General features: G+C 45.7%; 2 protein-coding genes across 7 annotated transcripts in view; one reads left to right on the top strand and one right to left on the bottom strand.

The window, feature by feature from the left end:
• The window catches only part of LOC308464205 (uncharacterized protein), a gene marked incomplete at its 3' end in the record, with an annotated part of 365,536 nt that overhangs the window by 100,385 nt on the left and 239,833 nt on the right, over positions 1 to 25,318 (top strand). The gene's annotated exons all lie outside the window — the stretch shown is intronic.
• Positions 146 to 23,619, bottom strand: LOC308464470 (uncharacterized protein C8orf58). Of its 6 annotated transcripts, none has more exons than XM_080983812.1 (7): positions 23,518 to 23,619; positions 11,682 to 12,352; positions 9,729 to 9,890; positions 8,319 to 8,511; positions 6,411 to 6,523; positions 4,001 to 4,116; positions 146 to 1,336 (listed from the first exon to the last, which is right to left on the bottom strand). In XM_080983812.1, exons 1-7 carry the CDS (start codon positions 23,564 to 23,566, stop codon positions 1,234 to 1,236), a joined length of 1,407 nt encoding a protein of 468 aa, XP_080839938.1. In that variant the 5' UTR covers positions 23,567 to 23,619; the 3' UTR covers positions 146 to 1,233. The 6 variants fall into 6 exon arrangements, with proteins under 6 accessions (XP_080839938.1, XP_080839941.1, XP_080839937.1 ...); XM_080983815.1 differs by lacking the exon at positions 23,518 to 23,619 and adding an exon at positions 22,516 to 22,597 and having other exon boundaries at positions 4,005 to 4,116; XM_080983811.1 differs by lacking the exon at positions 23,518 to 23,619 and adding an exon at positions 22,516 to 22,597.

Consider the following 25,318-nt stretch of genomic DNA (forward strand, 5'->3'; position numbering starts at 1 on the left):
TTCTCACAACATGCGATGCATGTAGGGAATTCTTCCATACGCACCCCATGGAGTTCCTTTCACCCCAGGCTGACGTGGCACAATTCACAGCATTCTGTTGAATTTTCAGATAACTTTCTTCCAACATAATTTCAAAGGCAGAATGTAAAAAAGTCTGCAAATAGTTTTATTTTCCTCACTTTTATATAACTTGTGAATATATCAATTTCCATCTATATACACATACATGCGTGACCATTAGGCCATATAAATATATACAGGGCTCACTCCAAATGTGAAGTTATATAGCTGTATGTGAGCACATACAAAAAGATGTGGAGTGTCAATCATTTGTTTCATAAGGAAAATCATAATTAAAGGCAGGGTCAATGAGTTATTTCACATTCTGCCATGCAGGGATTTCCTAGTGAAGACTGGGAGGAGTGAGGTCCTCTCTTCTCCTCAGAGCCATTGTCCTCACCTAGTAACCACGCACATGAGATTTTATGCCCATGCTCCTAATCAATGAGACAGCAGCCTAAAATCTTAGGAGAGTTGGCAATGATGGGAAAGGATCTTTCTAACACGGAATATGGTGATGTTTGGTGGTGTGTATGAGACAGACCTAAAACCTGTGTTCTCCAGAGGGCCAGCCTCAGAGAGATCTGTCCCGAAGACAGTGTATAAAAATAAAAAGAAGGGCAGGCTAAAGAAAATGAGGCTATGTGCCAATGTAAAACTGGCTCTCTGTAGACTGTGGTTTGTAAATAGAGACCCAACACAATACAATATATGTGCTGATACAAATCATGGTTAATTTATACCAGGTCCCCTCCTAACCATGGTTTACAAAGCCCACGTTGATGCATAGTTTACGTTACTGCACTGGTGCATATGTAATGTGAAAACAATAAAACAGGACAGAAGGGGTAAATTGCAAGAGGAGGAAGCATTTGCTCACAAGGCTGGCTTCGAATTTGCAGACTGTGGCTTGCAGTGAGCAGTTATGTTTCCACTTGGTTGGAAAGGTTTCATAGAAGAGAATCATTTTGCTAGGTGGAGCTTTTGTGTCTCCATTCTTTATCTGAAAGTCTCTTCTCTCTTCCACTGGAGGGGGATTTGAAGCTCACCGTCAAAATGGGTGGAGCATTTCGGCTCCCAATAAGCTCACAGGGAAGGGAAGAACAGTCCATGTGCATGACAGCACTGACTTGGGGGCCCCAGACCTGTCATGCCTCCAAGAGAACCTGTGGCTCACCGCATGGAAAGGTGTTTCGATCTGTGCTTTTTTGCACCCAGAGTGGGCAGGAAACGCCACCTTGGTTGGGATTCTTCTTTGTCCAATATGGTATATGTTCTGTAAGGAAAATAAAAAGGGATGAGGGAGATCTGATAGGAGGCACCCACTCAATAGGTTGCTTGCAACACAGGTTGCTACAATATCCAAATTACCTGGCGTTAGTAAAAGTTTCTTTCCCTGCGCATGAGGCAGCTGGAAATATGAGCTCCACTTTTAACAAACACATTTTCTCAATGTAATATATAAGAGCTGGAAGACTAGGCTCATGCCCAATACCACCACACCAAGTCTGACTGGGGAGTCCCCAGTGGCACACCCCAAAAGTAGCAAAGTGTTGTGTTTTTACTATTTTTTCTTGGGAGCCCAGAGTGGCTGGGCAACTGTTGGGGGTACTTGGTCATTCGTTTTCAGAACAATGTCTTCATGAGTTTCTGCATTTAAGATGAAACTCTGGCTGTGAAGCTGGATTGTTTACACAGGTTCAAAGATAAGACAGTGAAGTCATGGACATGTGCAGTACGTTACGTGAGTGTGACTAAGAGAGACTTTTGGTTTTGATCTGCTGAGAGGATGCAAGCCAATCTGTCGCTGTGGGAATCCACAGCAATCTCTGTAAACAGCAACCATTAAGCTTGATGACAGGCAATAAAGTAATCTGCCTAGAACAATTCTGTGTTGGTCATCAATCAAGACTAGGGGCCAATTTCCTCATGCTTCACTGCAGACTGTATTTCAACTCTGTTAAAAGCCTGGTCAGAAGCGTGCTGGGCGAATAGTAATAATAATAATAATAATAATAATAATAATAATAATAATAAAATTTATTTATATCCCGCCCTCCCCAGCCGAAGCCGGGCTCAGGGCGGCTAACAACAATAAAACAGTATAAAAGTACAACACTCTAAAATCATTCATTATAAAATTAATTAATTCAAGCCACTGGCAACCATTGGGCCAGAGCTCCGCGAAGATTGCCGAGGGAGGGAGTCAGGCTGTGCCTTGGCCAAAGGCCTGGTGGAACAGCTCTGTCTTGCAGGCCCTGCGGAAAGATGTCAAGTCCCGCAGGGCCCTGGTCTCTTGTGACAGAGTGTTCCACCAGATCGCAGCCACAGCCGAAAAAGCCCTGGATCTAGTTGAGGCCAGCCTAACTTCTCTGTGGCCTGGGACCTTCAAAATGTTTTTATTTGCAGACCGTAAGTTTCTCTGTGGGGCATACCAGGAGAGGCGGTCCCGTAGGTACGAGGGTCCTAGGCCGTATAGGGCTTTAAAGGTTAAAACCAGCACCTTAAACCTGATCCTGTACTCCACCGGGAGCCAGTGCAGCTGGTATAGCACCGGGTGAATGTGATCTCGCAGTGAAGACCTCGTAAGGAGTCTCGCTGCAGCATTCTGCACCCGCTGGAATTTCTGGGTCAGTCTCAAGGGCAGCCCATGTAGAGCGAGTTACAATAATCCAGTCTGGAGGTGACCGTCGCGTGGATCACAGTGGCTAGGTCAGGGCGAGAGAGGTAAGGAGCCAACTGCTTAGCTTGGCGGAGATGGAAAAATGCCGCCTTTGTTATAGCTGCAATCTGCGCCTCCATGGAAAGGGAGGTGTCGAAGATTACACCCAAACTCTTAACGGACGGTGCTGGCACTAATTGCGCCCCCGCAAGAGATGGGAGTTGCCCCCCCAATCCCATATCGCCCCGTCCCAGCCACAGGACCTCTGTCTTCGAAGGATTTAGCTTCAACCGGCTCCCACAGCTTCCAAACATCTGGTCAGTGTGTCTGGGGCCGAGTCAGAATGGCCATCCATCAACAGATAGAGTTGGGTGTCATCGGCATACTGATGGCAACCCAGCCCAAAACTCCGAACAAGCTGGGCGAGGGGGCGCATAAAGATGTTGAAAAGCATCGGGGAGAGTATCGCACCCTGAGGCACTCCTCACACCAAGGAGTGGCGCGATGACAATTCCCCCCCAAGCGCCACCCTCTGTCCCTGACCAGAGAGAAACGAGCGCAGCCATTGAAGGACTGTGCCCTGGATCCCCACGTCGGCAAGGCGGTGGTCCAGAAGTTTGTGATCGACCATGTCGAAAGCTGCTGACAGATCTAGAAGAATCAGCAGCCCCAACCCGCCTCGATCCAGCTGTCTACAAAGATCATCTGTTAGGGCGACCAGAGCCGTCTCGGTCCCATGACCAGCGCGGAAGCCGGACTGGAATGGATCCAGAGTCGATGTTTCATCCAGAAACCCACCAAGCTGTTCAGCAACCGCTCTCTCAATCACCTTACCCAGGAACGGAAGATTCGAAACCGGGCGGTAATTGGATAGATCTAAAGGATCTAATGATGTTTTCTTTAAGAGCGGGCGCACCACTGCCTCCTTCAGTTCCCCTGGGAATGTCCCCGTGCCAAGGGATAAATTGATGATATCCCCCAGGAGGGCCCGCACCTCGTCTGGACACGCTCTAATCAGCCAAGACGGGCACAGGTCGAGAGGACACTTGGTGGGCTTTACAGCTTGGAGGAGTCTGTCCACATCGGCTGGGGATATCCGGTCAAAGTGGTCCAATACTGGACCCGAGGACAGTCGAGGGGCCTCCAGTTCCTTTATTGTATCCAAATTGGCAGGGAGGTCATGGCAGTTTATAGCAGCTATCACGCCATAAACAGCCACAGCAACCCAGTCAGATGAGTGGCATACAATTTTTTTAATCATCATCGTCGTCATCTTACCTACACTGACTGCTGCTGGGGGCAGGCTCACCAGATGAGATGGGTTCATTGGCCCGCACAGATTTCCTCGTAATCCTGCTGATCAGCCCTTTGACTTTGCCCCAGTGAGAGTGGTCCTGAGAGAAAGAGGACACAATGTGGAGAGACTGGGTCTATCCCAGGGTACATGACATTTATACCAGCCATAATCCCAACATCGCAGAAATGAAACCAACAGCCAGGAATCTTTGATCCCTTCTTTGCCATTTTACTGTTAGTCCTGTGTCTGCTGCCAAGAGGATTATAGATCACCTGTGGGTGACCTGAGTGCTACCCAGTTGGTGCTGAGCCATGCGACAGTGCCTTTTTGGTGGTGGAACACCTCCTCTCTCACTCTCTCCCTCAAGTGTGCCTTCTGTTAAGTTGTGGGTGAACATATCAGATGACACAGCGATTCTTCAATCAGCTCTTGTTTATTCACAGGCCAGAACTGAACTGAACGGTTCAGCTAGCCTGTTTATATAGAGCTCCACTAGAACGCAACAGTAACCACTTTCTGTAACTATCCAATCACTGAACGTCACTTTCAATCCCTTATTTGCATATGTGGACCTGAGTGAAAACTATCTACAGTATCCCCCTGCTGCCCCAGGGTGAGAACTTCAGTACATTGCACCTTCCCTCATTGTTAACATTATGGGGGAATTTAAAACATCCCTATCTGAAACAATTCAGGAATTTGATTTCTGAAAGATACTGTTCATGGAAACCTTGAAAGTTTATAAGCTTTGAGGACAAGTTTTTGGAGGTTCTTGTAGTTTGTTGTCTTGGGCTCCTTTAAGAGGAAAGGTGGGAGTGAATAATCATCAGGTCCTAAACCCTATTTATGTAAAAACGTAAGAAGAGTCTGACTGCAGGATCAGACCAAAGTTCCATCTAGTCCTGTTTCCCACAACGGCCGATCAGATGCCTCTTGGGAAGCCCAGGACCCTCCCAATGCTGTTGCTTAGCAACTGGTCCTCAGAGGCCATGAGCCCACATCTGGGCCTTTAACACCTTTTGGAGTTTGTCAAAAAGTGTCTTCTGACCGCATGGTGAGGGCAGACCTCAGAGAACATGGGCTGGTGTCACTTAAGGGCAAACTGACTTGCATTAACATCTTTTATGTCACCCTGATGTACTTAACTTGACCAAACTCAGGGTAGATCTTTCCATGTTTACAATGAGGGGGATTGTTGCCCTTCCAACCACCTTCCCCCTGCTTCCCAGCAAAATTTAGCTCCAATTTATTTTAAACTTCCAACTTATAAAAACAATATACTATGGCAGTGTACAAAAAAATCATCAAAATAATTATAACATTTAATAAACAAAAACAAATGACCAACACTGAATCAAACTGATTTTCTAAAAAATGGCTTTTTTTAGAAGGCAATGAAATATCAGATGTGTAGCTGAAATCAGACACCTAATTTTGAAAGGAATGTCATTCCAAATTACTGGCACCACTAGCCTTCGTTCACACATAAACTAAATGAATGTGAGGTGGGGCGGTCAAGAAGACTTCTCCAGAAGACCACCTTGAACTGGCTGGTGTGTAAGGCTTATGGGGGCTCCTCTTCCTCTGAAAGATGCATGGAAGGGCAAGAACAGCAACTGCTTTCCACAGTTCGGGGGGGGGGGAATGGCATGTGTTCCATTTCTGCTAGTCATCCATTTTTCAAAGGAAGGTGGTGGAAACCCTCATGATAAACTCTTCCTGATTTTTTTTTAAGAATGGAACTATGGAATAGTGTTCCCCACCTTCTCATAGATCAAGTTACCATAGAATATGATTGTAATTTATTCTTACAAAAAAAAATTCTACCATAGTACTCAAAAGTACTGTACAACGAAGTTTTTTAAGTAAAATGATGTAGCCTTGCTTATATTATTTCTGACATTTCTATCTTGCCTTGGAGGAGCTCAAGGTGGCAGACACGGTCCTCTCTCTCCCTCTCTCCCCCCCCCCCCCGCTGCAATTTTTAAATTTAGGTCTCAATTCTGTGAGGCAGATTAAGCCAATCACACATACATGTAAGTGGCTCAAGATCGCCCAGTGAATTTCATGGCTGAGTGAGGATTCAAACTGAGGTCTCCCCAGTGGAAATTCAGCACTCTAACCCAGAGACAGCCAACACAATGCCTTCCAGATGTTGCTGGACTACATCACCCATCCTACCCCTGACCCTGACCCTGGGGCTGGGGCTGATGGAGTCAGAGAGTCCACCAACATCTGGAGGGCACCACCTTGGCTACCCACGCTCTAGAGTCTAGACACTATACCACACTGCCTCTTTGTGCCATCAGTCACACCTCTCCAGATTTAATTCAAATCCTACACATGGCAAGTTTTTTTATTCCCCCCCCCAATGGAACATGGCAGACCTACCTTGAGCTTCATGCCTGGTGGCAAGGTGTGTGAGCCTCCATCTAGCTGATCCAGCAAACTGGGAGAACTGGCAGAATGGGCTGTTGACTTCTGAGGGCAACCATCCTTGTTCCCTATGGCAACAGAAGTGTATGTTAGCCCAACACAATCAAATCATAAGAACATAAGAATAGCCCTGCTGGATCTGACCATCTGACCAAAGGCCCATCTAGTCCAGCATCCTGTTTTTAATTTATTTATTACATTTATATCCCCACCTTTCCTCCAAGGAGCTCAAGGTAGCAGATATGGCTCTCTTCCTTCTCATTTTAGCCTCACAGCGGCCCTGTGAGGGAGGTTAGGCCGAGAGACTAGGAGCAGCTTATGGTCATCCAGTGAGGTACATCCAGTGGTCCAACCCTCTAACCCAGGGGTTGTCAACCTGGTCCCTACCGCCCACTAGTGGGCACTTCAGGATTCTAGGTGGACGGTAGTGGGTTCTACGGCCCAAGCTGAATCCTCCATCCATCGAGCACCGGTGGGCAGTAAGGAAATTTTACCATCAAGAAAGATGCATTAGTGGGCAGTAGGTATAAAAAGGTTGACTACCCCTGCTCTAACCACTACATCACACTGGAACATAATTTAACAGTGAAGAGAGCACTTCATGAACCCAGTGTACTAAAAGGACTGCCTGAATCAAGGCTCAGTCTCATTTGAGAACGTGTTTAATCAGAAGGTGGAATCTTGTTTCCTTCTGGCTTTTCAGCTTGTTGCCAATTTGCCTCCATGTCTAAATTCATTATATTTTCTCAGATAGACATCTCCTAAGAGCCTGTTCTGAATGTAACACCTAAAGAGCTCCACTCATTTTTGTTCTCAATGACAGTTCTAAACGTCGTACAGTGTGACAGATCACTTTTCTTATGTGTTTTAAAATTTCCAATAAAAAAAACCTGAAGGACCTGGAAATCTGTTTATACTTATTCTACTGATCTGAATAAGTTAATTGCAACTTTGAAGCTACCCAGCTCAACTGGTATTATATCCCTTTGCTACGTTGACAAATTTTATGAAGCAATGCATTTTTAGGAACAGAAACAACTTCACACACACAAAAAGGTAGCAACAGAAAATTTCTTGGAATTTTCTGAGAAGTTTCTGCTCCACCACAACTTTCAATCTTTTTCAAACAAATAGTTTCAAACAACCTAGTTTCAAAATGATAGTTCAGTGTTAAACTCCAGCTGTAAATTACCTCAGATTAATAAGAATTAATAAGGGATGCGGGTGGCGCTGTGGTCTAAACCACAGAGCCTCGGTCTTGCTGATCAGAAGGTCGGCGGTTCGTATCCCCGTGACGGGGTGAGCTCCCGTTGCTCAGTCCCAGCTTCTGCCAACCTAGCAGTTCGAAAGCACATCAAAGTGCAAGTAGATAAATAGGTACCGCTCTGGCGGGAAGGTAAATGGTGTTTCCATGTGCTGCTCTGGTTCGCCAGAAGTAGCTATACGTCAGCTCCCTCGGCCAGTAAAGCGAGATGAGCGCCGCAACCCCAGAGTCGTTCACGACTGGACCTAACGGTCAGGGGTCCCTTTACCTTTAATAAGAAGTACTTAACATATATCCACAAGAGAAAAAAGTGACTACCAATGTTGGTAGTCTTATGTTAAAGCCCTGACCTTTTCATAACTTATTTAAAAAGCTATCAACAATATTCTCAGAAAACAACTGAACCTGGATCCAGAATGTTTTGTTAACATTTCTAAAAGGGAAAAGGGTCTAAAGATAAGAATCCTATATGTCATGTGATCACAGTGGATGAGTATGTTGCCTTAGTACTGGAAACGTTTGCATGCTCTGGCTAAGATACTCTAGTACTCGGGATCAGGGCCAATGGCTTGCCTTCAAACCAAGAGTCAAGAGCTCACCCAGGCTACGAGCTGGGCTCCGTAGCGCCCGTGTGTCCGAGGCAGAGCGGGCCCGGAAGTGGTGGGGGTGCCAGGAGTCAGCCGACTTGAGATGCTCCTCTTCTGCCACCTTCTCCATTGTTGCTGGATCCTCAGCCTGCATTTCAAGTGTCACCAGCCCAGGGCCATGGGGCACATCTTCAGAAAAGCCTTCCTGTCAGACAAAATGGCACCAGAGTTGAAGAAAAACCATTCTAGAAACACGTCTGGGGGACATATTTCAGGTTCAACAGTTGAAATGGGGCTAAGATTAAAGAATGTGGAGATTAGTGATCCCAGGACTATGGATCCAATTGCAAAAGAGCCAGTCTGGTTAGAGTGCATAGCTATGACCTGTGAGAACAAACCCCCTACAGGCACAAAGCTTGCCAAGTGCCCCTGAGCTGCCTCTCTCAGCCTACCTCCCAGGGTCATTGGAGGGGGGAATGTTGCTCTCTGCTTCTTATGTGTGATTTGAAAGGAAGTAATTAAATAAAATGAGCCCTTTCAGTTCACAGAGTGTGTTTGTGAATACTACTGATTAGTGATGTTGGTTTTCAATATGCATAGGGTAATTTGCATTACAAAATTTTCAGTCAAGCATCAGAAAATGTTGTGAGATAATAGAAATAGATCTAATTTTTATTTGCTTGTATTTGGTTTTCAAAAAAAAAAAAAAAGTCCACTACCAAACTTGCCTAATACTGTATTTGCAATTGGCTCCTGTTCATTCTTGCTAATGAATGTATGAAACTAAAATTTTCCACAGAAAAATAAAGCACTAAAAAATGTCTGCCCCACATACTGCTGCTGGCCCACTGATGAGTCAAGTCCAACACATGAAAGCAGCTCATCTTTTTGGCAAACGAAATTAATGGACTATGCCGAGCTGGCGAGATTAACAGGGAAAATTCAAAAGCAGCAGGACCAGATTTTCTGAAGTACTGGAAGAAATTTATGTTATATTTGAAAGACAACTGTAATTATTTAACATCACTAGTAGGGTTACAGAAGTTTTGTAGGGAGGATTTTATAAATTATTGTGAAGATGACTGAGATATGGATGTAAGATTTGAATTATAGCAATAAGTATAGTGATACAATTCAGAATGAGAACGGAATTTAGAAAACTATTAGAAGGGGTTGAAGGAAGTCTCAGGCGATAATAGCCAAAGGTTTGCTATGTTGTTTGTAAGTTGTTATGTTGGAAAATATGTGCAAAAAGTAATAAAAATTATATTAAAAGAAAGAAAGGAGCTCATCTCTGCCCACCACCACTTCCTGCCCCCAATGTCCGAACTGCCATCTCCTTCCTGCAACAAATTTACTCAAAATCACCATGAACTTGTTTCAATAACCCTCTAATAAACAGCCCTCAGCCCTTTCTCTCACGTTCTCAGATTCCTGGACCCGCACCCGGCACTCCATAATCTGCTGCTGATGCTGAAGTCGAAGGTTGGCCTGCTGCAGGTGGGCGATCTTCTCCAGCATCTGGCAAATGTGCTCCAAGTACCGTAAGCCCTGTCCAGGCATGGTCAGCAAAGTCTCGTGCACCTAAGAAAGGAGCCAGCATGGGCCATCAGGGATATGAGCTCACTTGCACATCCCGTACACAGCAGACAGCAAACAGCCCCAGAGAGAAGCAGTCTAAAGTGGAGGAGGAGGCAAGCAGCTCCTGAAACAGCCCTGCAGCATCGTGCCAAAGGCTCATCTCCCAGTGGCTGAGCAGATGCCCATGGGAAGCCTGCAAGCAGGACCTGGGCTAACAGCCCCCCCCCCCCCCCGCTTGTGATTCCCAGCATCTGATATTCAGGGGAATACTGCCTTCAATAGCAGAAGCAGAAGATCACTCTCATGAGTCACTGATATCCATATCCTCCATTAATGGGTCTCATCCTCTTTTGAATCCATCCAAGTTGCATCCAAGTTCCATAGTTTAACTATGCACTGTATGAAGAAATACTTATTTTTGTCAGTCCTGGACCTTTCACCTAAGTTGAGTTAGCCATTATGAGCGGGGAAGGGGAAAGAAATATAGGATTTCCAAGATCTGCCTTAAGGAAACAGATGGTGCTGGCTCTGAACAGTTTGTGGTATCAAAATTTCACATTTATTACACCAGGATGGATTTCAGTGCAGACACTGAACTCACTTGGGAATGTAACTGGAAACATCTCTAAGCAAAGGGCATCAGATGTAGGAGCACAAACTGGCGTGGCCTGTCTTTTCATCCAAACTATTCAACATTGCTTAGCAAGACCAAAACCCCAGTGTCAAATATGAAAAATAGCTGTCATTTCCCACAATACAGTGGTACCTGGGGTTAAGAACTCCGGTTAATTCGTTCTGGAGGTCTGTTCTTAACCTGAAGCACCACTTTAGCTAATGGGGCCTCCTGCTGCCGCCATGCCGCTGCTGTGCGATTTCTGTCCTCATCCTGAAGCAAAGTTCTTAACCCGAGGTACTATTTCTGGGTTAGTGGAGTCTGTAACCTGAAGCCTATGTAACCCGAGGTAACACTGTACAAAAAAGCTTGTGCCTGACTGTTTTTGAACAGATGGATTCAATAGTTGAACTAGGGAAGAGCTTTATGGGTGCAAGAGTCCAAGTTGGCTTATGTGAGGCAGCCATGCTAGAGGATTGGTTTCTGGAATGCCAGCTTTATTCTGATATTAGGGAACAACAACAACCACACAGATACACAAACCACTGTTTGCATACTCTGACATGCAGTTTAGATGTATTTTACTTTGTTCTCTTTTGATATGGTCTATGGACTAATTCAGTAACTTTTATGTATGTATGCATCTAGCTCAAACTCAGGTGAATCAAGACTGGAAGGCCAAGTAAGTTCTCAAGTGTCCCAGCACCTTCCTCCTAAAAACCGGGTCAGGAAAGAGCAGCGTGTGCGCGTTATGTTATGTCATTAGAGGGCAAGGACCTTGCCACATTCCAGCAAGAGGCAATTAGGCAAGGTATCATCATCAGGTGGAATGGAGAGCATTTCCCATACGAAACTGCCCCACCTAGCTAGTGGGAGGAGAGACTGGGATACAGCAGGAGAGGATGCAAGCTATCACACAATCCTGGGTCACTAAAACTCTGCCAGCCAGTCATCAAAGCCGCCTTTCCAGCCATCTATCGACCTGTTTCCCAGCACACGGCTATTCCTTCTCCAAACAGGAGACCAGCTTGGCAGAAATAAAAACCCACTGCAAAGGAACCTAGAAAAGAGCAGCTTTTGGCCAAACCATGCTTAAAACTGGAAAACCTGCTGCAAAGGATCCTGGGAAAGAGGACCTGTGCTTGGCTTGGCTTAAAACAGCAGAGTTTCTCCCCACTTACCTGTCCTTGTGGGCTCCATTCCTCTGGGGTGCTGTTGCCAGACAACATAGGAATCAATTCCCCTGCAGCAGCATCCACTTTCTCGTCGACGCTTGCTGCCTGGTGCAAACGATAGGAATTCAGGCTCTCCAAGTCCACTGGGCTACGGGGCCTCTGACCCAGCCGCCCGGGCGATCGGCGAGGCAGCTGGTGCTTCTGAGACCGCTGGACCACCTGGGCCAACTTCTTGCTGGCAGAGAGATTCCGGCAGTAGGCACGATCCTGGATGGGACCCAGGTCCTCCTGCTCTTCACCTTTGGGGAAGCCTTGGCAGGGAGCTGCAGAAAGTGGTGGAGAGTCTTCCATCGAAGGCTGGAAGCCATCAAGACAGTCCAAAGAGAAGCTTTTCTCTGAGCCCTCCGGGCTGGAGGGAGAGTGATCGTTGCTGGTCATTTCAACACCAGAATCCTCCGATTCAGATTTGAGGAACCTCCCGCTGATAGGCAAGAAGCCTAGCTGGTGGGGAATGGGTTCTGTTAGGGAGCCAGCCTCACCCAATCGATCCACCCGGCTGTTTTTCTTGCCATCCAGCTCCATGTCAAGGGGGCACTGGAGCTGAGGTTCCTGTAGACTCTGAAACATGCTGACTGAGGTCAACACCACGCAGTTCTCTCTGGGGCTCCAGGCACTAGCTGAGATTTAGAAGGGAAGCAGACATTGTTGAGACAGAGGCCAAGCCTGCTCCACAGATCATGAAAAGCCCAACACCTGGATCCAGGTAAATATAGTGCCTTCCCAACAGATAACTCCGCCCTGGCCACTCTCCTCCCCCCAAAGCTCCTTTGGACGAGGAAATGTGTGTGCTTGCAACATATGCATTCCAAGAATATTCCTCATGCACCTGAATCATGCTGGCCTTTGCTTCAGACAAGGCGTGGCAGAGAAGGAGGAGCTGAAGACGGTGCTAAGGAAATAAATCTTGGGGGAATAGCTTTGGCACAAGTATTATTGCACATGGACCATGAATGGTGTGTGCCACCCTACTGCCAAGACTTGCCCACCTGTCTTCAGTCTCTCAATCGGTCTGTTCAAAAAATTATGTAACTGGGGCTACAAGAGAGGTCTTGTGCAAACTTTGTGGCCCCAGCAACTTTCACACATTCTGCTTAATTTGATGGCAGGGTTCTTGCTGTTAGCCTGTAGAAGGGGTGGACAATCTATAGCAGGGGTCGGCAACCTGCGGCCCATGAGGGCAGTTTAACTAGCTCATGAGCCGCCCCCAAACCGAGTTGCCCACTCAGAGTCATCACACGCACGCAATCCAGCCCACGGAGAGATCTCTGCGGGACTTGACCGGCCCAGGCAGACCAGCACCTTGCTGACCCCTGATCTATGGCCTCTGCCTAATTTCCCATGAGAGTGAGGAGAGCCCAGAGGGAGAAAAAAACATCACACTGTGTGCAAAGGAGGTTATATAAAACAAATACTAAGCAGTTAGACAACACTTTCAGAGCGTGTTTACAGCCACCTCACAGACATTGTTTCAGTAATCTTTTCAAACAGCCCTCTAAGGTAGACCAATATTATCTATAATTATTGTACCAAGGAGGCCTAGAGAACTCAGCTCACCTAAGGTTATCCAACAAGCTCTTAGTAAATGGAGACATCTGAACCGGAGATGTCCCAGTTCACAGACTATTCCTTTTTACAATATGCTGGTGACACTCAGCTCTGCTTCTCAATATCTAAATTGGAGAGACCAGTTTCTGGATGCCGAGGTGGGATGGATACGGGGAAATAAATTTTGCTTGAATTCTGGCAAGTGGTTCTCTTTCCCAATAAACTGGTCCATTGCCTGAGTGGATGGGGGTGACGAACACCCTCTGAAGCAGCAGATACACAGCTTTGGGGTGGCTCCTGGGTCCAGCTGTGTCACTGGAGCCCCAAGTGAACTGCTCTGAGTTACTACGGATTCAATTAATCCTCATCACGGCGAGGAGTGCCTTTAGCAGACTTCTGCTGCTAAGACAACTGTGCCTGTTCCTGGATTGGAACAACTTAACAGGCACTGCGCTTGGTCCAGAAACTGCAGTTAGTGTAAAATGCTGCAGCATATTAGCTAAACAGGAGAGAGTATCTTTGTGCCTGCACTCCAAGATCTGCCCGTTTGCTACCAGACTGAGTTCAAGGTGCTATTATTGGATCAAGGCCTTACCCCAGATGTACCAACTCAATCACTTCATTACCTGCAGAACTGGCACTTCTATAAGAGCCACAAAACATCTGTTCTGCGCTTGTAAGTTGTTCCTTTAGTGCGGGATCACCTGCATTGCATCAGGCAGGTACCATCACTGAAACCTTTTAGACATCCGCTGAAAACTGTTCTGTTTTGGCAAGCCTAACCAGACATATGATTTGGTTGCATCTGTTCTTGGGTTTTTTAACTGTTTTAAAATGTTTTAAGTATGTTTTTTCTTAACTCTATTTTTTGTTAAAGAAGTGTTTGTCACCCTGGACTCCTCTGGAGTTAGGGCAGGTTAAAAGTTTCAAAAACAAATAGTCCTGTAAACATGCTAAGGCCTTCCATGCCTCCTTTAGCCCGGTTGATGCTGCAGTGAGCCCTGGGAGATGCAGAGCACCTAAGTGACAGGTGCCTCGTCCCTCCCCCAGCACCATCTCCACCCCCAATACAGCTACTCTACTGTGGCCGGCAGGACTCCCAATTTTTATCCCACAGGAAGGTTGGGAGAGGAGGGCGGGCAAAAAGGCCAGCAAAGAAGGAAATGCAATCTGTCTCCTGGAATTCTTGGAGGCATTACAGGATCTTTAGGTTGCAATCTGGCAAACAGGTAAAGTTGGCATTTCAGTGGTACCAGGCACCTGCAAGAATTCTCTCTTCTGTGTAAACCACTTGGTAGGGTATTTTGGGTTTATCCAATGCTAATTCTATTCAAGAGTTGAAATTAATGAACCTATGTTATACATGTCCATTAATGTCAATGGATTTACTCTGAGTAGGAACCCCACTGAATACAATCCTTTCTGTTTCAGAACTAACTGATTAGTTTAATTTCTATTCCTCCTTTCCTGGAGACGGTGCTCTCCCTGACCAAAATAAAATCCTCAGCCGCCCTACTCCTAGCCTCCCTTCTAGGCACTGACCAGACCCAGACCTGCTTAACTTCAGGAAGGCGATTGCATTGCAGTTAAACAAGTTATGTTAATTGCATCATTGGAATGTTTGCTTCTGAGCTGCAGCTTCAGAAACATTAGTTTCCTCCATCCATGCATGCAATTTAAGCCCAAAAAGGTAATTCCTAAGCCTTTGTGTTTACAACAACATTGATGGTTTTTATTTTTAGAATCCTATAATCATAGAATCATAGAGTTGGAAGAGACCACAAGGGCCACTGAGTCCAACCCCCTGCCAAGCAGGAAACACCATCAGAGCACTCCTGACATATGGTTGTCAAGCCTCTGCTTAAAGACCTCCAAAGAAGGAGACTCCACCACACTCCTTGGCAGCAAATTCCACTGTCGAACAGCTCTTACTGTTTTTGACTCCCTTTACTGACTAGCACAAAGATAACTCTGGAGGTATCTCTTAACACTTGGATTAAATAAATACCAAAGAATTTATATTTCATAAATACAGCGAACAGAAATGTGGTAACTGCTAAGATACACCTGCATGTCAAATAAAGTTTAGGTTTTATAAGTCAGGATTGCTTTTTTTTTTTAATTTCCCCAAATTTCCATTTTTAACATTTATAGCATAGAATGAAATATATGCAGCACAAAAAGGAAAAACCGAGGGATAACAACTGTGAAAAAACGTGGTGGAGAATCTTTTTTTAGCCCAAGGACCAGGCAACCTTCTGCGGGCCACACAGTGATGGCAGAGAGCCTGGACCAGAGGCAAAAGCAGACAGGATAAAGAAAGTCAACTTCCCATAGCACAAGAGGCTCGTTTCTATACATACCCTTCTCTATCCACCATCCAGACAAGAAAGAGGCACCATCAGAGTTCAATAACACATTCTAGCCAAGAAAACATACTCAAAAAGGGTATGATCCACAGCAGTTCCTGGACCAGGATAGCTTGGCCTTGGTAAACCATCCTAGTGACTTCCTGTCTGGACTGCTGCAATGCATTCCACATAGGGCTAGCCTTGAAGATGGCCTTGAAGCTGAAGTTAGTGCAGAATGCAGCCGCCAGGTTGGAGGGTGGGGCAATTCAGAGGGACCATGTGTTAACAGTCCTGGAAGTGTGGCACTGGATGCCAGTGAACTACTGGGCCCCATCCAAGGTGCTAGTGCTAGCATACAAAGTTGTAAACAGCCCAGGACCCAAGGATCTAAGGGACAGGCCTTACAACTGAAAGGAGAGATCCTGTTGTGATTCTGCTGCTGGGTGCTGCTCTGCTGGCACTGACCCATAACACAGCCATGTTACTTTCTTGGTAGCAGTCCCTGCTTATGGAATGTAATATATGAATATGAGTTGTGGGGATATTTGGTTTGCTTTCAGAAGTTCCCAGAATTCATTTTATATTGCATTGTTTTTATCATTTTGCTGTCTGCTGCTGTGGGCTCCTTTAGGATGGGAGAAAAATAAAGTAAATAACTCCTGATTCCCTCTGCCAATCAAAACTTTAATTTCAGATGCCTAATTCAGAAGAGAAAAGACAGTCTTTTTGTTGTGTTGCTGAAAAAGTGGGAGCCTACTGCAGATGGTCTGTCTGCTTTCAGTTCTCCATGAGGCCTCCCCATTCCCTCTCCTTGCATTCCAGACCAGTGGGGGGACACTTGAGTCAAAGTCATTATGACTTCTACCGCACTGTTAGTACTAGTACTGTGCCATTCTTATCTAAATGAGCCACACAACAAGCTAGGCATTCCCAACAAGGAATCCTACATTTAATTTATTGAATTTTTATTGCACTAGCCAAAAACCACGGCAACATCCAAAGAAGGAAAAGGAAAGGAAAACAAAAACAAAACAATCAAAAAACACAGCAGTTGCTACATATGCAGTAAAACCAACGTCAAATCCACCAAAATTTCTTATTACACCGAATAAAAGGTAATTCTCAAATAAAATGTGCATATTAGATCTCAGAGCCCCCTTTGCAATTGACCACTAGCCCATCCACTTCTCTCCTCCTAATCCTCCTACCAGTGGCCGGGGTATAGAGAGCCTCCTTAGAAGTCCCAGAGTCATCAGTATCACTCAGCAGCCGCTTCACCCTCTCCGCCCCGGTTAGACTAGTTCCCAACAAAGAATCTGGAATCAGGGGCCCAGTGTCTAGAAACACAGGATCACTCCCTTGACTCTAGAAGCCTCTCTCGACTGGAACAAAGTGGCCTCAAACATGCAGGGTGAATCAGATGCGGTAAGGGAGGAAAAGGAGCCCTTTTTTGGATGGGGTGGAGGCACTTTGGCAGTCTGGCACAGCAATTTAGATTTCTGCATCCAACTCACATTCTGTAAATAGAAATCAATTGAGTAAGATAATGAGCCAGAACCTATTCAAAGAATGTGTTGCTTTTGTCCACTGCGTCCACGGGAGAGGAGTTTTTAGAGGACAGGATGTTTGAGCCAAGCTTTGGAATTATTAGAATTACAGCGCTAACTGTACATGGCAGAAGTAAAAAATAATAATAATGGGGACCACAGAGCCCTATCCTCCAAAAGACAATGTGGCATAGAATTCTGAAGGTTGCAACTGATTCCAGAATAAATACGTTGGAAGTTTTTTTGGCCAGGTCCATGACTTGTGTGTTAATGGAGGAGGGATTGGATTTTGGCAGTGCTCAGGAGCAATTTCCCCTTTTGCCTAGAAGCTGGCATGGACGTTAAAATGCTTAAGTTAAGACCTCAGTCTCAGGTGACATCTCTATAGCAAGCACTCGTGCATCTACACCACCAGCACAGGTGAGCACAGACGCCATCACTGTCTGTTTTTAGGTGCCAGGCAAAAACATCCTCTTTCTACCCAGGCTTAGGGTTTTTAATTGGAAAGGTAGTTCCTTGTTATGCCCATCTTTTAAGTGGGGAATGGCCCAGGTAGAGTACAGAATAGGACTTGCTCCTTTAAAATATTGTCAGATGAGCATTTCAGTTTTTGTGCGTTGCTGCTTTCATCTGACTTTGTTGTTTTATTTTACTGTGTAAGTCACTCTGAGGCACTTGAATGCAAAAAAGGAACAATCTGATTTTCTGAGAAAACGAAGTCATTCTGCAACAATGCCAGTTAAGTATTCCTTCCCCATCCATGTGCACCAAGAGCTAATTCTGCATGCAGCAACCTTCCTCTGGACTGCCCAGACCCATCAGATGCAAGACCACAGGCAGAACGAATGGCCAGGGCTCAACCCACACCATTCCCAAGTACTGGCAGAAGGTGGGGGACACAGAAGAGAAACAAGGGGCCCATTTGTGTTCATCCCAGACTTGCCAAAGAGCCAAATTCCTTCACTAACTGAAACAATCATATTATTTGTTTAAACCACAGTTTCCTAAATTGACCCCATGGGGTCAGTGGGATTTTGCAGGGGGTGGGTGGAAAATAAGTTTATGAGGTATACTGCAAGAAACACAAAAATAATTAGGAACTTCAAGCTGCAGAAATAAAGGGCACTGGGCATGTACAGAACGCACATCCCTTGCCAGCGAGGAACCTCTGTATTTAACAATATGATTCCACAGTCCAGCAGCATTCCATATTTTTAAATTGCTATGAATTCCAGTAAGGGAGACTGAGGAATAAATGTTGATTATATAGTCATACTTACACTGCTAACAATTTGGGTTGGAGTCAAGGACAGCTGTACTAGCTCATCAGGGGAGTCAATGAACTCACACCTTTGGGAAACCCGGATTTAAACCCTTCCTCCTCCACTGCCTCTTCTGTCGGGACCCAGGTCTGCCCTCTGGTACTCTGCCCGGCACCTGGTGCCCCACCCCCACTATATAAGCAAACAAATAAACAACATTGCATCGTGGAGGCAGTGGTAGGATCCTATGTAATGGCTGCTCCTCCTATCCAACTCACTCTCCCTCCCCCCAGACAAGCAGAGCCCAATAACGAAGATCCATCATTATTTCTCCCTCTCTTTTTCTGGCATCCTGAGAACATAAACACAAGCATATCTCCGTCTTTCATCAGCCTGGCTGGACTTTGCAGTTCCACTGAAGTGTGGAAGAATGCGCAGCCCCAAGAGGGCCCTGCAGGGAAACAGCAGAGCTGTTTGCGGAGGATCTGCCATCACCTTGCAATCTAAAGCAATCATTTCAACCAGCGAAACCAGCACAGCTCCGTCAAGAGCTGTCAGCCCCACTGGTCCTGCTACAGAGACCTCCACTCTCTTGAGCCAGCCAAATGCTTAAGGTAGAAGGGTGGGGTGGGGAGGGGAGGGGGGAGAAGCAGGAGGAGGAACAGGTACTGGAAGAAATGAGAGATGAGCCGTTTGATCTACATGGTCTGAAGTCTCTCCAGGTGGAATGGATCCAAACCTTCACCTTCTCTCCTTCCAACTGTACCTATTTAGTAATACCAGTACCTGCTTTCTGAATAACAGTATTGGCAACTTGTGAGTAATGAAACCAAACTACACTGATCCAGGAGGAAATTACATTAAACTTAAAAAGATTTGGGCTCCCACTTGTTCTGCATCCAGTGAGCTGTTTGGAAAGCAGTGCAAACTCAACAATATCCTGTGTTTCTTACTGCTTCCCAACCCCGTCTAGCTGTGCTTAAAGCCAGTCATGGGACTGCTGCCTTACTTCCAATATTTGGGAAATGGGGTTGCTGAGTTTTGAAATTTGAAAAAGTGCACCGAGTTTTGAAATTTGCTACAGGGAAATGAGACGTTTCTAAAAATGTGCTTGGGAAGCAGAACCTTGCATTAACAAGGATAGTTGGTGGACTCCCACTCCCATCACCACAGATAGCTCAGCCAATAGAGCATAAGAGTCAGGGTTGTCGGTTTGAGCTGCACACCAGGCAAAAAATTCCAGCATTACAAGGGGTTGAGCTAGATGACCCTCGTGGACCCTTCCAACTTTATGATTGTCTGATCTGATTCAATATAGGATGGCGATGGGAGTTGTAGCCCAGCTACATCTGAAGAATCCGTTGCTCTGTCCCTGCTCCCGCCAACCTAGCAGTTCGAAAGCACGTCAAAGTGCAAGTAAACAAATAGGTACTGCTCTGGTGGGAAGGTAAACGACGTTTCCGTGCACTGCTCTGGTTCGCCAGAAGCGGCTTAGTCATGCTGGCCACATGACCCGGAAGCTGTCTGCAGACAAACGCCGGCTCCCTCAGCCTATAGAGCGAGATGAGTGCCGTAACCCCAGAGTCAGTCACGACTGGACCTAATGGTCAGGGGTCCCTTTACCTTTTTTACATCTGAAGAGTCACAAGTTCTCCATCCCTGTTGGGACAAAATTATGGGCCAGTTCACACGAGTCAGTGTGGCATAGTGGTTAGACTGGGACTGAGGAAACCCAGGATCAAATGCCACCTCAGACGTGAAGGCACTGGCTGGCAAAAGGCTACTCACCATACCTCACTGTGTTGTAGTGAGAATGAAATTGAAGAGCCATGTATTCCACCTTAAACTACTTGGTGGAAATACCGGTAATTGTTCATGATGAGAATATGCATAGATAGCAGGCCCAGGGCCTAGTCCAGCTTTACAGCAGATGGGTTCTGTCTCACAGAAACATTGCTAGGTCTAATGTACTATTTTTCCATTCCTTGGAATGTATAATTCTTATCTGCAGACTGCAAAGAACTGGGACGCTTAAGTTAGGTAGCCAATAATGGGAGCAGATAAAGAAATAGAAGGCCCACACTATCTGCCTTTTCAACTGAAGACATTTTGTTCTAATGAGCTTTCCCATCCCAGCAGAATGAATGAATCTTCACCATCAATCTATTCTGTACAGCTTTTGTTTTGTTTAGTTCTGACTACGTATATCTTCTGTCTTTGTGTTTTGTTGTTTTTATTGTACATCACCTTGAGACTATCGTTCACAACAATGGCCATGGATCACGAAAGTCTCTGATCTGAGCTTTTGCCAATGGCTGACCACAAGCTTTTCTCTACAGCCGTGAGGACTAGAAACTTATATCAAAGTCAAGTTTCCAAATGTTGTGCAAGACACAATATTCCATACTTCCATAATAAACTGGGACACATACCTGCAAACACCCAAGTCCTTTTCACAGAGCAACAGTTCAAATGCTCCACAAATCTCACTGTTGCTCAACCAGCTGAATTTCTGAATATGAATCTGTCATTTATGGCAAAGTGAGCAAAGCTAATGGTTCAGCTCTGCTCATGGTTGAGCACAGAGAAACCAGGTCTGAAATGTAGTTCTGCAAACTGGACAAGAAAGTAAATCTGCCACATTTAGTACACATTCAGACTTACTTCTCAGTAAACAAATAAATGAGCAACCTTATGTACACTCAGAAGTTCTACTATATTCAATGGTGATTACTCTGAAGAAAGTGAACACAGGATTGGAGTCTAAATCATCCAGCGCATCTATGCAACCTCTTGTATGCATGGGCATTGGACCTCAACTTCTCTTAAGCTTTACAGTGTGGGCATATTCAAGTCTAGGAGCCTACACGGAAGCAGTGAAGAAAAGGGATCTCCATTGCATCACTCCAATCTCTAATACAGTACTCCAATACCAATTACTCCAATACCAATTTTTATTTATTTAAAATTATATTAATCACATTCATACCCCATCTGTCCTCGAAGCAACTTAGGGTGATGTTCTTTGAGGTTATCCTGTTTTATTCTAATAAACATGCAAAAGAGGTTAGGCTGAAAAAACAGAAACTTTGACCCAGTCCCCCTTAGCTTTAGGGCTGAGTGGAAATTTGAACCCAAATCTCCCCAGGCCAGAGTCCTACAGAAACTCTACCAATTAAACCACAAAAGCTAAACAAACAACAGAAAGTTTTTCCCATGGCCTGGAGGGAAGCATTCAGGCACTGGAATGAAGCTCGTCTTCTCAGTCTGGTCCCCAGCTTGTATGTTGTCCTAACTTTTCCTCCCAGAAAATAACACACACATTTTGCAAGGCCATTGTGTTTAAAAACAAGATAATCACATCCTAAATAAAAGAAAGTCAAGGGACCAGATGCCCAGGCCAACTTCTTTCAAGGTCTCCTACATTTGTGTGCACACACAACTTTCTTTACCAAGGGCATAAAATACATCTTTGAGCCTGTCTTGCAGTTATGCAAACTTGTGACTATCACAAATGTGACACAGAAAGAAGAACGCACCCAATTTAAGTGCCACCCCCAATACCTTAATATGCCTTTCTGTTTTGGGCATCGATGCATCCTGCAATATAAAAGCAAAACGAATTTTGGCAGGAAATATATGCAAGCAATTTAAAATTTAAACAGACGTACTGCTTTTCTGTTTATCAAAACTGCAGGACAGGCAACATTACTCTTAAAAGCCCTGGCACGTTCATCAGAGAAAAGCGCAAATACAACCTGTGCGTGTCCACCTTTATGCTCAATAAGTCTCAGAAGAAATACACTGAGGTCAGCATGCAATTCAACAGCCATTTGCACGTCCACTTGCGCTGGAATCCTACGCACACTAACCAGCGGTAAACCCCACGGAGCTCGGTGAGGCTTACTTTGGAGTAAGGGTTCCTAAGACTGCTTCACGAGCAGCGTCGTGCAAAACAGCCCTCGAAAGCGAGACTAGAGGCTTTCTTGAACGTAACTCCGGAGACCCGAAGGGGCCGCGGGACGGGTCGCCCGGGAATCCGCAAGCCAAGCTGGGGGGCCGCGCAGAAACCCACCTCCGCGCCCCAGAGGCGCCACCGAGAAGACGCGCCGCCTGCGCAGCATCTCGCGGCCGGAGAGGAGGAGGAGCAGCGGCGGCGGCGGCGGCAGCGCGGCCGAGTCCGGCGAGCGAGGGATTTATACGCGGAGGGAGGGAGGCGCGGAGGGAGGGAGGGCGCCGCGACGCCGCCAGGACCTCCCCGGGGCAGCCAGGGACCCCCCCCCCCCGCCTTCGTGCATCTGAAGATGAAGGGAACGGGAGTCCCCCAAAGCCTCTACCCCCCCCAAAAAAGTGTTGGCCGTCGTTTTATTTTAAAAGTATTTATTTCTTTATTTGCAGAATACCGTAAACATATATACAGTACTGCCAACGTTAAGAAGAAAACAATGGACACCGAAAAAACCAACAAAAAAATAATTATTACTGCATTTGTTAGTCACTTTAAGCGTCAAGGTAAAATTCAAAGAAGCAAAACCAAGTAAAAGCTGATTTAAAAACAAAATGTTCCTAAAACGTTCCACCCTTGTTAAAAGATGAGGACAGCCTTTGCTTTGCTAGCCTTGAAGTTTTCCTGGAAATACCGTATTTATTATTCCCACATCCCCGTTCCCAGGATGGTGAAGTATAAGACACAGTGAGCAACCACAGACATGCCCATTTTACTCATGGAACGAAATCAGCTTTCTTGTTTTTGTTTGCTCTAAAAATGCGCCTGGAGCAGTCTCTGTCAAGCTGGGCTCTCCATTGGTTTTAGCGCCAACTCCTGTCACCTCCCACCAGCACATCCCCTTGACTTCGGTGTGACATGCTCACAGGTATGGGAGATTGTGGTTTTACAGTGCAATCCGATACATGCCTACACACAAGTAAGCCCCCTTGGGTGCCATGGAATTTACTCCCAAGCAAGTGCAGCACTTCAACTGTATAGAGTAAGTTCCTCTGAACTGAATAGGACTTTTCTGAGTATAGCCCTGTGAAGGCATACCCTGTGAACAACACATTACATATTTTGACATACCTCCATTCTTCCTGGAAGTGACAAGGATTCTCTCCAGCCAATGGCCCATCTAGTCCAACGTTCTGTTCAACGAGGAACTGCTTCTGTTCTCTGTCTTGAAGCTTCAGCATTCAGCTTAACCACATACCTGTAGGTTTTAGTATTATGAGAGAGGGAGAAAACTTCTCTATCCAGTTTCTACATATGATTTTGCAGTGTTTTACTGTGTCATCATCTTACTCGCCTTTTCTCTAAACTAAGAGTCCCCAGATGCTGCAAGCTTTCCTTACTTCCACCCCTTGGATCATTTTCATAGCCCTTTTCTGAACGTTTTCCAACACTACGATATCATTTTTGAAGTGAGGTAACCAGAATGGGACACAGTCCTCCAAATGTGGTTGCACCATAGATTTATATGATTACATTATGATAACGGAATATGTATTTTCAGTTCCTTTCCTAATGATCCCTAGTGCCTTTCACAGCATCTTCACCAAGCTCTCCACTAGGACCCCAAGATCACATTCCTAGCCAGCCACCTCCAGTTCAGACTCTATGAATGTCTATGTGAAATTTAAAAAAATTGCCCTGATAAGCAGCATTTGACACTTGTTTACATTGAATTGCATTTGCTATTTTACTACCCATTCACTCTGTTTGGAGAAGTTCATCATTGTGAATGGTTCCTATTTCCATAACAATGCATGCAAACCATTTTGCTGATGCCAGTCACTGGGCTTGATTGCATACAGCATCTTTCCTTCTACTCCTCACCCCACCCACCCCCTGTTGTTAGGGGTGCTGGGAACTGTAGTTCTGATAGATGTAAACAACATTTACCAGGATTCTTTAAGGCAGGCGTGTCCCAAGGCCGTTTTGGGGCCTAACCTGGCCCACTGGTCGGTTTAATCTGGCCCCCACAGGCAGTTCCTTCCCATGGTTCAACAATTCTGGGGTAAAATCCTAAAAAAAGGGGGGCGGTAATCAACTTTGGGGTAAAATCCTTTAAAAAGGTGAACAACTTCAACCCTAAAAAAAGATCAACAACTGTGGGGGGGGGAATGCCCTCATGCATGTTCACTTCATCAAATCTGGCCCTCTTTGAAAAAAGTCTGGACACCCCTGTTAGGGGACGCCCATGCTTTCAACATATGGTGTGGATCTTACCTTAACAGGTCTGCCCTCCTGGAAGCATTTGCCTGGTGCCTCTGCAACCTTGCAAAGGGTTCTAAGGAGCACCTTTTAGACTGCAAGCTGCTTCCTTGTAGGGTAGCTAGCACATGACCAGCCTCCTGCATTTGAGCTGCAGCAATCAGCAGATGATCATGGTTGACTGTGTGCCATTAAACAGTTTCACCTGCTGATTTTTCCACAGCAACTATCCTGTTAAACCTAGACCAGGGAGGACTGGTGTTTTTCTGGCCAGCTAGCAACAGGACTCCTGTCTGTCGCTAAAACTACCATCCCTTGAAATTACTGCATGGGTTGCTTGTGCAGGATTGCAGTTGTTGCTTCTGACCCCTACTCTGTGTAATCCCCTTGATCCTGCTCAGTCTTGGGGCAAGTAGTTATGAGTGTTGGACAAAGAGCAGCAGGAACTGGGTTCAAATCCACACTCAGCATTGAACCTCTCATGTTATTTGATCAACCCAGCCTACCTCACAGGATGTTGAAAGAATAAAGCAGTGGGATTGTGGGAGGGTTCCAGCCCACCCCATAAATCTCTCTAGAGGTTATATATGTGCAAACAAATTTATTTGGAAGCAAAATGCCAATGTGCTGCTTCCCTCCCGTTTCCTCCTTCACAGCCTGCCTGTTGCTG

This window comes from Podarcis pityusensis (assembly GCF_964106645.2).
Source record: "Podarcis pityusensis genome assembly, chromosome: 15".
NCBI lineage: Eukaryota > Metazoa > Chordata > Lepidosauria > Squamata > Lacertidae > Podarcis > Podarcis pityusensis.

Coding starts and splice junctions, on each gene's coding strand:
- LOC308464470 (XM_080983812.1), bottom strand. CDS start 23,566: ATGGGCCATTGGCTGGAGAGAATCCTTGTCACTTCCAGGAAGAATGGA. Junction 4,117..6,410: donor CACCAGGCATGAAGCTCAAG/GTAGGTCTGCCA, acceptor TCTTTCTCTCAG/GACCACTCTCACTGGGGCAA. Junction 1,337..4,000: donor CCCAGCAGCAGTCAGTGTAG/GTAAGATGACGA, acceptor TTTTCCTTACAG/AACATATACCATATTGGACA.